The 13866-nt window shown below is 49.4% G+C and overlaps 1 protein-coding gene across 1 annotated transcript; it reads left to right on the top strand.

The window, feature by feature from the left end:
- Nucleotides 1-389: 389 nt before the first annotated feature.
- Nucleotides 390-7330, top strand: PNP (purine nucleoside phosphorylase; the record flags this gene model as incomplete). Its single annotated transcript, XM_009581582.1, has 5 exons — nucleotides 390-559; nucleotides 862-965; nucleotides 2364-2539; nucleotides 5986-6176; nucleotides 7113-7330. Coding segments are annotated over 5 exons (859 nt in total), but the record flags the coding sequence as incomplete, so codon positions are not given.
- Nucleotides 7331-13866: the final 6536 nt, after the last annotated feature.

The following is a 13866-nucleotide window of genomic DNA, read 5'->3' as shown; positions in this document are numbered from 1 at the left end:
CAGGTTGGACATCCCTGTGCATACACATATAGGCTGCAATTTCTCAGCCTAACTGTGCTTTTGCATTCCTTCGGTAACTCAGGAGAGACCAGAGCCCATCAGAAGCAGGAGTGGTTATGCCTTGTGACATTTCCGTGATCTGGGTATCATTAGCCATTCTTCCACTGTAGAATGAAACTGGCAAAGAGGATTAAAATGATTTGCCTCTGGCCAGGACTAAAATATGAGATTAAAAGTGAAACATCTTCAATGTTTCACTTCAGGAAACTTCAGTGAAGCTCCTATTATTTTAGTCTTAATGAATTTTTTTTCCTTGCACCTTTTCAGGACTTTTATCCTGTGAAGCTTGTTCTTTGGTCGGTTCTCACCGACCTGTTCTCCTTTTGCAGAAATAGCTACGAGGTGTGTAAGGAAACAGCAGATTGGTTACGCACCCGTACCGTCCAGCGCCCAAAGACTGCCATCATCTGCGGATCTGGACTGGGAGGCCTGGCCGATGTGTTGGATAACAAGACAGTCTTTCTGTATGAGGACATCCCTCATTTCCCACGGAGCACAGGTTAGCGCAGCCCGGGGTGTCAGCAACCCATCCATCGGCAGCCGGCAACAGCCTTACAGTGAGATAACTCAAGTCAACGTGCACCACTTGGCGTTGGTCTGCAAAGCAGTCCCTCGGTGGCGAAATGTGTGTTCACAGTAAAAAAAACCTACATATTTCTGCGCTATGGTATTTATTTAACTTTTAGCTCCCCGTTTCGCAGCGCTTGGCCCCGCTGTAATGCAAAATCATCAACTGACAAATCCCTCTAAAGTCAAAGACCTCGAGACCCGTAACTAAAATAATACTCTCTTAATTTCCAGTTGCAGGGCACGTTGGCAGGTTGGTGTTTGGGGAGCTGAACGGACAGCCCTGCGTGTGCATGCAGGGACGCTTCCACTGCTATGAAGGATACTCTGTCAGCGCGGTGAGTTCTCTGTAAAGAAATCATTCACGTAGGGAGAGATACGCTGTAAAAGATGCAAAAGTGACGGCTTGCTTTGATATCCAGCTGCAGGAGGTTAGCTCCTGCAATGAACTTGCATTGCTTTTGCAATGAATCTTGCTTAGATTTTAGATTTCTCCCCAAAAAATAAAATTGGGAATTCAAACCGAGAGGTCGTCAGCTTCTGCTAGGTGAAGCTGATGCTGCGCAGCCACACAAAGTGGGAAGCCACTTGCAGGGCAAAATAGTGTATCATACAAGGCAGATCAATTTACATGCTTTAACTCAGTCATTTTAATTATGATTTAAATCAGCAACCAGGAAACTTTGAGTGATGAGAACAATCTGTTTTAATCTTCTTTTGCATTTTTATAGCTTACAGCTTTTTTTCCCTAGAAAAAACTCCCTGGCTAGAGTAACTTGGTATACTCTCCCAGGTAATACATGGAAGTATGTGAATATTTGTATTTATATTACCTAACATGTATGTGTGTACATTCCTGTTAGAAAATACCAATAATATTTATTTACTGGCTGATAGTTATGTGTGTTCTTTTTTATTTGGATAGCTTTGATATTTTACTTGTGGCTGAAGTCAGTTTGCTTTTGGATATAAACTGCAATACTTGGTACCACTCAACTTTTTATAGAACAAAACTGTTTTAAATGCACTTGATACAAAACTGGGTTTACCAAAACATGTTTGTCTATTAAAATGAACTCATTTCTTAAAGAAGTGATGTCCGTAGTTAGGAAATTTTCTGCTCTGGGCGTCTTCAGCATTTTAGAGGTAGCAGATACCATCCCAATTCCTTCCTGACTCCTCAAAATCAAACTTCGAAAAAAATTTTTTGCTAGTTCCCAGTTGTTCCTTAACTTTAGATAAGCAGGTCATTGAAGTGAACTAACTTGAATAAAATGAAGTGAATAAAATAATCTCTATGGTTCTGTGAAAGGCATCATTGCTGTAAAAAGCTGGTTTATCAATTACACTCCAAGTCCATGTGCATAAGTAGTTACTTCAATCAGCCCAGTGGTTTGATCTCTGCAAGACCTTGGCAGCGAGGAAGAATTATCTGCATATTCTTTGTACCGCATTTATTTGACCTTAGTGCAACTGTAGGAAATGTGGGCTTGAATTTTGATGGTACTCATTTCAAGATTAGTTTTTAATATGTTTAAAAAACATTAAAATTCTTTCTATTTAAATTAGAGGAAAATTTAAAATTGGAGAAAAATTTGTTTTGTCTCCCTGTAGCCTCATATAGACCCTTCTCTGCATCATGTAAGCTGTCCACAAATTGCGATACTACAAATGTAGCAGTAGTAGCTGTCTACGAACTGCGATACTCATTGCATATATGCCTTTGGTTCTTGCAGGTCACCTTCCCCATCAGGGTCTTCTTTCTCCTGGGGGTGGAGATCTTGATTGTCACAAACGCTGCTGGGGGACTGAATCCCCACTTCCAAGTGGGAGACATCATGTTCATAAGAGATCACATCAGCATGTTTGGCTTAGGAGGGCAGAATCCGCTCCGTGGACCAAACGATGAGAGGTGAGAAGGCATCAGCGCCATGTTACCAATTAATCCTTTCTTCCTCCAGCCAGGCTAGGACTGCCAGTTGCCCCTGCTGGCAAATATTTACTGAGAGGTAGAGTTTAGCTCCAGGTACCCACAAGGGAAAAGCTAAAGCAATAGCTGTGTGCTGTGCCACCTGCCCCGCCTTCCCCAAGCACCTTGGTGCTTGCTTATTCTTATAAGCCTATAAGGATTTTATACCTACCTCCAGAAGGTTTTGTTTTATAAAAGTAGGCTTCTGATCCTTCTCCTGACATGGCCAGCCATACTGTCTGCTGAAGAGACCCGCTGCTGTCTCTTCTTGTCAGTCCCTCTCTCTGCTAGTTCCTCTTAATTGAGCAATCTGGTGAGCTGAAGTGTCTCCAGCCTGCGTTTATCAACAGCCGTTTCTGGTGTGATGGAACTGATACGACAGAGGCCAGGCAGTAAGTTGATAGCAGAGCAAAAATAAAACCTCAAAATCTCCTGGTAACCACCTTGTATCCAGGTTGTTAAACTGGAGTGTCTTTGTTTACATCATGTATTCACTGAAGGCATCGGTCTGTTGAGAGGCGGTTGTCTTGGCAGCCTCTTGGGAGACCTCTAGGTCTACAAGAGTGACCTGCTGCTGGTTGAGCTGGGAAATCAGGTTTCCTATACTTGGTGTGTAGCAGGATTCTTAACCTGTGGACGGTGCACAGAGGAGCTTGTGCTTCACCCCTGGACTGCAGTTGCCACCAGACATAGAGTGGCGCTGAGCAGGAGGATGGACTAGATGACCTCTTGAGGTCCCTTCCAACCTGAATTAATCTGTGATCCTAAAACCCTTCCAAGGCACCACCAGATCAATAGGGTGGAAGGCAACCAGCACCAGCAAGGTCATAGCACTGAGAGGAGACATGCCAGATGGGCCAGTGTTTACAAAAGGAAGCCCTTTGGCTCTCAAATGTGGCTAAAAAAGCGTGAGGACACATCCACTGGAGATTCAGGCTGAGCAAAGGAGAGCACATCAGGTGTCAGGAAAGTCAACATGAAAGCAGTAAAGGTCCAGGGCTGTCAGAACCTTATGGCAGGAAAGAGAGGCTGGATTGTGATAAAGAGATAACAGTAGCAAGAATTATTTCCTAACCAAGCTGGCAGGAGAGAAGCCAGATGAAAGGCAGGTGTGTGAAGCCAGAGGACAAGCAACGGAGGCGGTGAAGGAGGTGGTAGCTTATGAGCAAAGAGTGAGTTTAGATAACGAGATTGTTAAATTCATCATTGGCTTGGTACCTTCATCTTGGAAAAAGGACATGTGTGCAGGGCAGGCACCTGGACTGTCCTGGGATCTTCCCAAAAAGAAAGTTCTGGCTGAGAATAAGGTGGTCCGCCTGGCTTCCAGTTACAGTTAGTTCCTTCCTGATGTAACGCCAGACCTGGCTCCTGCTTCTGAAGAAATCGGAAAGGTGCTAGCAACTACTTCAGGAGAAATAAACGCTGTTCTGCGATTCAAATGGCAAGAGGACAGTACCCATCTGAGGTGGAACATCTTTATATCTTCATAGGTATTGGAGTGGATTAGAGGAAAGAATGATCAAAAGCACAGAAGCCACAAGGGAGGAGTGTTTAAAGCTCTCTGGACTTGCATAATCGCTCAGGAACAGGAGGAGAAACGCCAACTAAACAGTAACTGCATTTGGACAACGTTCAAAGGCAGCATAGCTGTCCCATTGCCTCCCAAGAGCAGCTTCCCGGTGCAGTGCTCTGGGAGGTGACTTTTGTACTGCTGACCAAGGCATCAAGATGGGCAAAAGGTCTTTATGAATCAGCTTTCAAAGTATTGCAGAGCTTTAGCTGAGCAAACTCCTCCTAAAATCCAGTCCAGCTCAACCACCAGGAAGGATTTATCTAAGCACAACAGAGTAAAACTAGAGGCAATGAAGTGATGCAGAAAGGGAATATGCTGCAAGAATCTGAGGACTGAATTTATTAAATTAGAGGTTGGCTTCTGCATTGCTGGCCATCCTTCAGGAAAGAGAAGCAATTTTCGTGGTGATGAATACTTATTACCTTAGGCTAGATGGGAAAGTTTGGGTTTTGTTTATATAATATTTTAGTGTTTATAAACATAAAATAAGCCACATACTACCCTAAACATTCAGCTGGAAGAACATGTAAACAAGCAGGAGCTTTAATAGCCTAGATGAGGAACCTGGTCCACTTCTACTGAACTGAGTTGGTGAACACGGCTGGGAGTTTATTTTCCAGCTTTCCTCACACCAGTCTTTGCCATCTGCTCCTACTCTCCTTGAGTCAGTAGTAGGATTTGCTCAGTCAGGAGCAGGACTGAGCCGTTCTCTTGAGACCCAAAGCAAGCAAGAGACCCAGTCTTGAAGCACAGGATGAAGGCTACCTAAAATATGGCCCTGGAGCTCCAACATATGCTACTCTCCCCATTTCCCTGCAAGGGAGGACACCTTGAATGGCATGCCGTTGCCTAAATGTAGACGTCTAATACCATCTGACACTCTGCTCAGGATCCAATCCCCATTCTCTGGGGCTGGCAGGTGCAATGTAAGACTTACAGGATGCGTGCATGCTCTGGAGAGGCAGCTGAGGGGCAGGCAGAACCTACTGGGGCGTCTCAAATGGGCAATTGGATTGCCCTTCTGTCCTAGAACAGTCTCCAACCTTGTACTTGGTGTGATCTTGCCGTGCCAGGAACCAAATGCAGATCTGGATGCTCTTTCCTGGGATGTATTTTCTGACTAGCAAGCTTTGTTCCAAAGGAAGTCATTCCTTGAGGCCCTTCAAACTAGCCAGTAAAGGGGAAAGACTCAAATCTCATGTGATTTGTCCAGTGCATCCAACTCTGTTTCTGTTTCAAGCATGTGGATGTTAGTGCGGTGACAGGACAGCCCTCGCTGTTGTGGTACAGGGCATCCCTCATCATGAGCCTGGTTTAGTAGCTGCCTGCTGCGATGAGCCTTAAATGTAGTGACCGATGCTCCATCAGGCCCGGCTCAAACCCCCTCACTGGGACAGCCTTTGGGACTCAGTGCCACAGGGAGCCTCTCTGCAAGCCGTCGTGCAGGAGAAGCAAAGGGCAGCAGCTGTCTGATGGACAATCTTTAAAAGCCACCATGGGCAGTTATTGGGGAGAGAGATAATTGACCATCAGCGCTCTCTGGAGACAGGAGTCCTTGGAAAGACCATTCCTGAAGGGTTCGTGTGGTAGGAACGTGGTGCCAAACCTTCCAATAGCCGTGACCTCTACGTGCTGAGCGTCTCGCGCCATTAGATCTAGCAGGACTGCATGATGAGGCTGGGATGAGAGAGATTGCATCCGTGGCAGGTCTGCCCTTAACATTTCCCTTTTCCCCCAAGGGTGAGCATCACTGACCCAATGGAGGGAAGGTAGCACTAGCAATATCAGCGTGGCTCTGCCCTTTGCTGCCTTGCAGGTTTGGAGTGAGGTTTCCCTGCATGTCAGATGCGTATGAACAAGAGCTGCTCGGCCTGGCGATGGAGAGCGCCCAGGAGCTGGGCTTTCTGAGCTTCGTCCGAGAAGGAGTGTACTGTCTGCTGGCCGGTCCCTGCTATGAAACCATTGCCGAGTGCCGCGTGCTGCAGGCGCTGGGAGCGGATGCTGTAGGTAAGCTGCCTGGGCTGGTAGGGTCGGTCGGGTACATGGATTAAACAGTTCATTCTGCTCAAGGCTGACTTTCTTCAGTCTTTGACTCTCCGTCTTAAGTTTCCTGAGCCTAGAGAAATGAGCTCTGGGTGTTTCTGCTTAGTTCTGCAGTGGCTTAGTGCAGCTCTTAGGATGGATCTGCAGAGAGTCTGTGTGTTTATGGCTGCCCAGGACAGGGTTCCCAGCACAATTTTGTGTTTATTCCCAAACACAAATCTCCCATGCTCAGATGGCTTGACTTCAGCAGGCCTGAGTTGGGCCCACTCAGAAATAAAGTCCTTTTTTCTATTTTTTTAAATTCTGACACCAAGGATTTTCACTGTGCCTCTTCCCTACAAAGCAGCTCTCCGCAAGAGTCTTGGTTGGTTAGAGATGGTAATTATAGAAATCTTCCTAATTCATATGAGGAAGGTAAGCGTTATTATCCATATCATTCCTCCAGCTTGACCCCTGCGTCACTGAAGCAGCTCATGGAAGTCTGTTCATTAATATCTGCAGATTCATTGTGTGAGGAAAGGAGCGCAGCTTCCCCCAAAGCCATTTTTCTTTGCGATAGCTTTTTTAGCCGAGGAAGAGAAGAGCGAAATGACACAGCACATCAGTACTTCTCTTAGCAAGGCTGCAAGCAGTCTGACACGTCTTGGGGAGAGAGACGTAGCGTGCAGGAATCGAATGCGGGTGGTTTATTGTGCTGAGCAGGGTTGTAAATGTAGTGCTACAACTATTACAGCCTTACAAGTATTGCAGCCTTTAACTATTACATGGCTCAGAAATAGAGAGCTGTGGGGGAACGAGACAAGGACACGTGCTGAAGGTAGCATCATGGTTTGCAGCCTTGGAGAGATCTTATTTTGGGGAAATCCTGACTTATCCTGGTCCTTTTCTCTCCCACCATAGGCATGAGCACTGTCCCAGAAGTAATTGTAGCCAGGCATTGTGGCCTCCGAGTCCTTGGGATCTCCCTCATCACCAACAAAGTGGTGATGAGCTACAACAGTCAAGAGAAAGCCAACCACGAGGAAGTTCTGCGCATCTCGGTGGTCCGGGCTGAAGCCCTGCAGAGATTGGTCACGCATCTCCTTGGCAAGCTGGGGGAAAGCACAAACTCCCCGTGACGTCCAGCTATTTATCATTCATATCATAATGCGTGAACACTAGCAAGTGCTGGGGGAGAGCTGTCGGTGAGACCGTCCCCTTCTGCTGTCCTGATTTTGAATAGACCTTTTGATCTTTGTCCCTGTGCTTTAGCTGGTCAGGTGCAGAGGTTTGCTTTGAATTTTGCCAGAACAATCGCCTTGTTAGTAGCCAGTGAACAAAACAGCTTTCTGGCACCTAAACAGGGTCTGACCTCTGGCAGATTCCCAAATCCGTATGTCAGCAATGAGCCCCTTGGTACCGTGAGCTCCGGCCCCCCCTCATTCTGCTGCAGAGCATTTGTTTCTTGCCCGTGGTGCTGCCTCTCAGCGCAGCACCCTCCTGCCCTGAGCCTCCGCTCCCCTGTCGCACTGAGACCCTATGCCGTGAGCCAGGTTGAGAGCTGGTCGCGGGGTTTGGTGCCTGCTGGGGATGCTTTGGTAGGACCTGATCCGAAGCCGGTGGAAGTCTACAACAAGGCTCTGCGTTTTGGATGAGGACCTGGATATGTGAAATGGGCTAGGCTAAAGATGAGATATGTCTGGAACAAGCAACGCTGCAGAGCAGGCAGATTGCAATTGATTTTACAGCTTTGAAAACTACTGCATCCCCGTGCACGGGGTTGGGTTCCCCTACACCCCTGAAGGCCTCACCAGAAAGCCCTCTCTGCTCGCTTCTTGGCTCTTCGTGACCAGCTGCAGAGCTCAGTAGCTGTTTGCTACAATGCAGCATGGCCCCAACACCCGCTCACACCTCCCCGCTCTGATTCCAGCCTTGAATCACTATTGCCCTGTTTTACAGGGGGTGAACGTGAAGCTCAGGGACAAGGCATGACTCGTCCATGCACAGTGTGAAAGCGGCCAAGCTGGAAACGGGATCCAGGTCCAGCTCTGCCTGGCTTTGTTATTTCTGTTTCTGGATGTCTCGGGGATCAGCAGCTTGAACCGCTTGTGCTGGAGACTGGTTGCCTTTTGGTGTCCCAAGACAGAAAGATCAGTCTGACCCAGCGTTTCACCCCAGCTTTGCTCAGCTGCAGCCCCTGCAGCAGGGCTGGAGCACCAATGGTTTGTGGAGTTTAGTGATGTGAAATTAGTGGAAACTATTTTGGAACAGGTACGATATTTTTCTGACTTTCCTGGTCCTCTTTCATGAAGAAATTGAGCCTGACAGTGAGTAAAGGACGAACAGGAGAAGCCACCGTGCTCTCTTTTACCAGCGTGCTGATGGTCTATCAAGGAAGGGTGACTATTCACCAGAACGGTGCATTATTCATTGTTCCCCAAAGGTCACGCTGAGCAGTGGATGCAGCTGGATGTGAAACAGTGACTGTAATTATTAGGTAACCTTTTCCCTTCATTTATCTTGCAGTTCTCTATAAAGCCCATCACTGTCATAGCTAAATGTTTTTAGTTGACACAGTGGTCTGAACTGAAGACACCCAACTGGTCATGGAGAGCTCCCGATCTGCCTTCCTAAATTTAGCTGATCAGTTGTTTACCATTGATGCTCGCTCTCCTTTGCAGCCTTCAGCCTTCCATGACATTCCTTCAGCTCCGGGGGCAAAAGGACATCGTGGCCTGGTGAGTTTTTTCCAGACGGGTATTTGCTTGAAGCCCTTCATGCTGCAATTACTGGTGTCAACTGCCGATGTTGCCACCAGGAGGAACAGAGTTGTGCTTTTCATGTTTTCCATGAAACGGTGGCACTTCAGGCGTAAGAGAGATCTTGGGGTGGACACCCCATCCCCTTCTTTTCTCCTGGGCAGGGTTGTCTGACAAACATCTGTCCAGCCTGGTCTTGAGGGCTTCTGGAGGGGGAGGATTAGTTGCCTGCGCTCTACTGGCCAAGTCACTTGTTCAGCAGCTCCTGGCACTTGGAGGAGCCCTCTGAGACAGCAGCTCTTTCCATTTGGTGGGTCTGACTGTCAAGACAGTCTTGGGATCAGCTCTGGTGGTAATATGCAAAGGCAGAGAGACTCCAGCTCCTCCTTCCACAAGGCTGTTGCCTTTTCAGGTCTAGCAGGAGTGAATTGCTCGTCAACGGTGGTGGCAAAAGCAGTGAGATATGAAAAGCAGCAGATGTGCAGAGCAAGAAGGAGCCACTTCTACCTGCTCCCTTTTCAGACTTGTCCCAATATGAGCTTGTTACAGGGCAGAGAGAGAGCAGATCATTTCCCCTGCCTAGAAAACGGTGCTTCACATTCATCTAATTAATACTTGGTAAATACAAAGTCTCTCAAGTGCGAGTGGAAGACAGCTGTGCAGGTAGCTGTAGCTAGAGAGCAGCCGGAGTAGCTAAGACTGGGATTTCAGCAGACTCCATTAATTAATCAGAGTCAGGCTGGACTGGAATGTGAAGGGAAGCATCCAAAAAACCTGCTGCTGTGCTGGTACTTCTCAAGCCAGGCTGGAGGTGCTGAGGTAGGCTGGGCGTGCTCCTCTCCCAGCCACGCTGGAGGCAAAGCATGACACCCAGACCGTGCACTCGTAGCTGAATACAACTTAAATACAACTTAAAATTTAATCTGAAAATCACTGTGCAACTAAATCTTTGGCAAATTATTGTCTGTTTTTAAAGAAATACTTTCTAAAGAGCATTTGAGCCCTCTAGCAGTTGGGGGCTCTTCTTTCTGCTGTCCAAGGTTGGCCTGGATGCCTCAAGCTCTGCATGAACATCCTGATTTTTGTCGCTGTAAATGACGATCGGGAAAAGTGCCTTGGGTGCTTTGGAAGGGATCTTGCTCATGCTTTGGGAGAGAGGGGGAATATAATTAACGAGTGGATTCGTCTGGTTTTGGAGATACTTTTTAATCCAATTTTTTTTCCTTTTTCTGCTGATGTGTTTCAAAAGGCTGCAATACAATGATGCAAGTGGGGGAAAATGTGTGGGGAAGAATCAGGGAGGAAATAAAACCTGCTGTTATCCTGGAAACAGTGTGTTTTGTTTGCTGCGCCAGTACCACCGGTTAGAAAGGAAGGAGTCGCTTGGCTGTACCCCCTGCATCCCACCCCCGGGCTGGAGGACAGCCCTGGGGGACCAGAGGACGGGAGCCCAAAGCTCAGGATCATCAGGACCAACATTTGACTAGCACTCTGCACAGGTATTTCTTATGGATCCCATGGGGCTGAGGAACTCTCAAATGAAAAAATAGAACCAAAGGACCTCAACTAACTTTTGAGCAGCTGAAAGCTACGAGGGGCTGCGGCGGTGTCAGTGCAGCAAGGCGTCTGCACTAGAAGCAGGACACGGTGAGATGCAGCTCACCAGACCTCCTGTGGGACATGGCACTTTGGCATGCTTCTGTTGCTGAATCCTGTGCCTTTTTTTTTCCCCGTGCCTTTTATTTTGTGCTCTTGGTGCTTTCTGGCAATGTCCACAGCTGAAATGAGTAGATTGTAACACAATCTCAGCTTCTTTTCACTCCTGTACTCTATGCTGCTTATCTGCTTCTGAAATTTAGGCTATTATGGTCATAAGGATAAGCTGGAAGTTGTATGAAAAGCTAAAAAAAAACCCCTAGCAAGTAGAAAAAGAGAATCCCGAATTGCGTGACTGATCCTGGCTTTTTCAGTGTGGGTTAGCAATGAGCTCAGGTGCTGCCTGGGAAGTAAATGCCACCAGCACAGGCGGTCCCGTGGCAGGGGGACCCACGGGAGACCCGCGTTGGTGCGGGGCAGAGCTGGCACAGCTCCTCCTTTCCTCTTACAGCCATGCTTGCGTGAGCCAGCCTGGCCCATCCTTTGTGCCAGCCCTTTCCTTTTCCTTGCTCATCAGTCCAGAGAAAACTTTTCAGGTCATGGGGTCCTGCTGCCTCCAGTCCCCTGGAGAAGACGGAGATGCTATATTGATGGCCTCATGTGTGATTCATATAGAAGTGTGATGTCAAGAGGAGAAATCTCTGATACAACCCTTGGCTGGACCCTATCATGAGTTTTTAAGTAGAGATCTCTGCTGTTATCTGAGAAACAACCCTGCAACCTCTCCAAAAAAGTCTGATGGTGTGATCCATTCCTTCTCCGTTGCAAGGCTTGGTTTCTTAGACTCCTTCTTTTACGTGAGATTCACTGTTTGCTCTCTTTTCTACATAAAAGTAAACCAAAAAAACTTCAAAAAAAATGTGCTATCTGTCTCAGCTCAGCAGCTGAACATATGCTTTGCCTTCAAGTTATCAAAATTCCCTTAGACATTTCTCTTTATTGAAAACCTGCAGTTGAATTAAGGGGTTTCTGCTGTGGTGGGGTTATTTTTTCCCAAAAGCTTTAGGTCTTCACTGCAAGGATTTCATACGCTAGAATGAATTAAACTCTCCCCTGCCCGGCTGCATGTGCGGAGCAAGAGGGAGCGGTGCGGTGCGGGTCGTGGCCGTTGGCTGATCTCGGTTCCTTGCTGAATTAAAGCCTGACTCTGTAAGGGCTGGTCTGTTATTTCCAAAATCTCACGGCACTTTCAGAGAGGAGTTGGTTTAAGAGCCAGAAGATTGGTGAAGGCTGGAGGGGACCATCCAGCCTTTTCTCCTGCAGAGGGGACATCCTCTCCTGCCGTGCCCGGAGCCTGGACACCCGTGCTGGGAGATGGCTTCAAACAGAAGAACAATCACCACTTGCTTTCCTCACCCAAAGCTTCACAGCCTGCTCTCTAAAACTCTTTTCCGCAATCTTAGCAAACCCCTTCCTGGAGTAATGAGCCCTTCTTGCCCCGCCGGGTGCTTTGCAGAGGAAGCCTTTCCCCAGGGATGGAGGGGAGTGGGTTCAGGGCACTGCCAGAGCCCGGATTTTGCTGCCAGGTGCCAACTTGGAGCAACCTGGGGTCTTCATCAGCAGAGAGGTGGGTGTCCTGCAGCAGTGTGACAGTGCTGGGCTGTTGACCCAGAGCCAGCCCCGCCGTGGGCTGGGGCTCTGCTCCCCACGGAGCGGATGATGGACCAGTCCTGGGGACTGATGTTCCCTGTGCCCCTTCTCCCCCCGGCCCGGGGACACCTGGGGACACATCCCTAAACCCAGCCCTGCGGAGGCAGCGGGTGTCCGCTCTCAGCCCCCAGGAAAAATTTGAGCTGGAGGGAGGGGGACAGAAAAGCAATGGGTTCTGCTGGGGAAAATTGTGCTCCAATAATGGGAAAAGGAAGCTTTTTTGGGACTCGTCTCCATGCCAGACCCCCGGCAATACCTAGGACACCCTTCAGTGTCTCCGTGTGTGCTTGAAGGCTGTGTCGTGCAGCGGGGAGGAGGCCATCCCGCTGCTCTGCGTCCCGGCATGGCTCTCCTCACGGGGTGCTGGCACAGCATCTCCCTTCCCAAGCCCGGAGTCCAGCGCCCTGCCCTGCCCCAGCTTCCCACGGCGTTAAAGCCAGGCTTGGGGCCATCTCCATCGCACTGAGCTCCTCCAAGCCCGCTCCCCCTGCGATTTGGGGGGGAGCACCTCGCACCCCCTTTTCTTCCAGCCAAGAAACATAAACAAGAGGCACAGCACCCGGCAGGATGGGCAGTGCCCCCGATAGCTCCCCGCAGCTGCCTGCCGCCGATTACATCCCTGCTCTGCGCACGTCTGAACTTTCCTGCCTTCTTCTCATCTTTAATTAAGCACTTCTATCGGCCAAGCCTTCTTGCTGGATCTGAATTATATATTTTTTTTCCCCCCGTAGCCATGGCAACGCTTCCCCTGGGCAGGCTGCTCTGGAGCCGGTGACAAACCCCATGTGTGGCTGTTTGTTTGGGCCTGGAAATTTCCCTGCCGTTTGGGAAAACTTGGGAAAAGAAAATCCCCTGATGAGCTGGTGGGCGGGAAGGGGAGCGGGGTGAGAAGCACCGCCGTTCGGGGTGAGCATCGCTCCCATCCCTCCAAGGAGAACCCCTCCAGCAGGGATGGCAAAGCCTTGATCCGAGGGTTCCTTGGTTTTTCCTCCGAAAGACGGGTGCAGTGTCTGGGTTTTGTGTCCTCGCCCCAGCCACGGGTCACGGGTGACGGCCCCGCTGCAGCCATCGCATGGTCCCTCGGTGGCGGTGGCACTGGGGCTGCCTCAGTCCTGCTCCTCCCGCCGGGACCAGCAAATCACGAGCTGTGAGCAGCTCCCCGTGCTCATCGGGAGCCCGGTGAGGCAGGGGGGCAGCGACAAGGCGCACAGATGTGGTGTCACGGGGGATGCGGTGACAGGGGTAGGGTGATGTGGATGAGGGCTGGGTGACACGGGCAGGGCTGGGTGGCACAGGAAGGGATGCAGGGACTCGGGGAAGGGACGGACTGACAGGCAGGAGGACGTGGCAGGCCAGGGCAGGGTGTCAAGGCAGGTCTAGGTGTCAGGACAGGGGTGGGTGACATTAGGCAGGGCAGGTGACATAGGACAGGGGGAGGTGGCATGGGGCAGGGGTAGATGACACGGGGCAGCGGTAGGTGAGTGACATGGGGCAGGGGTAGGTGACATGGAGCAGGGGTAGGTGATGGGGCAGAGCTAGGTGACATGGGACAGAGCTAGGTGACATGGGGCAGGGGTAGGAGACATGGGGCAGGGGTAAGTGATGGGGCA

This window comes from Fulmarus glacialis, unplaced genomic scaffold, assembly GCF_000690835.1.
Source record: "Fulmarus glacialis isolate BGI_N327 unplaced genomic scaffold, ASM69083v1 scaffold17987, whole genome shotgun sequence".
Classification (NCBI taxonomy): domain Eukaryota; kingdom Metazoa; phylum Chordata; class Aves; order Procellariiformes; family Procellariidae; genus Fulmarus; species Fulmarus glacialis.
The sequence above is the reverse complement of the archived record's forward strand: the minus strand, read 5'-3'. Positions and strand labels throughout refer to the sequence as shown.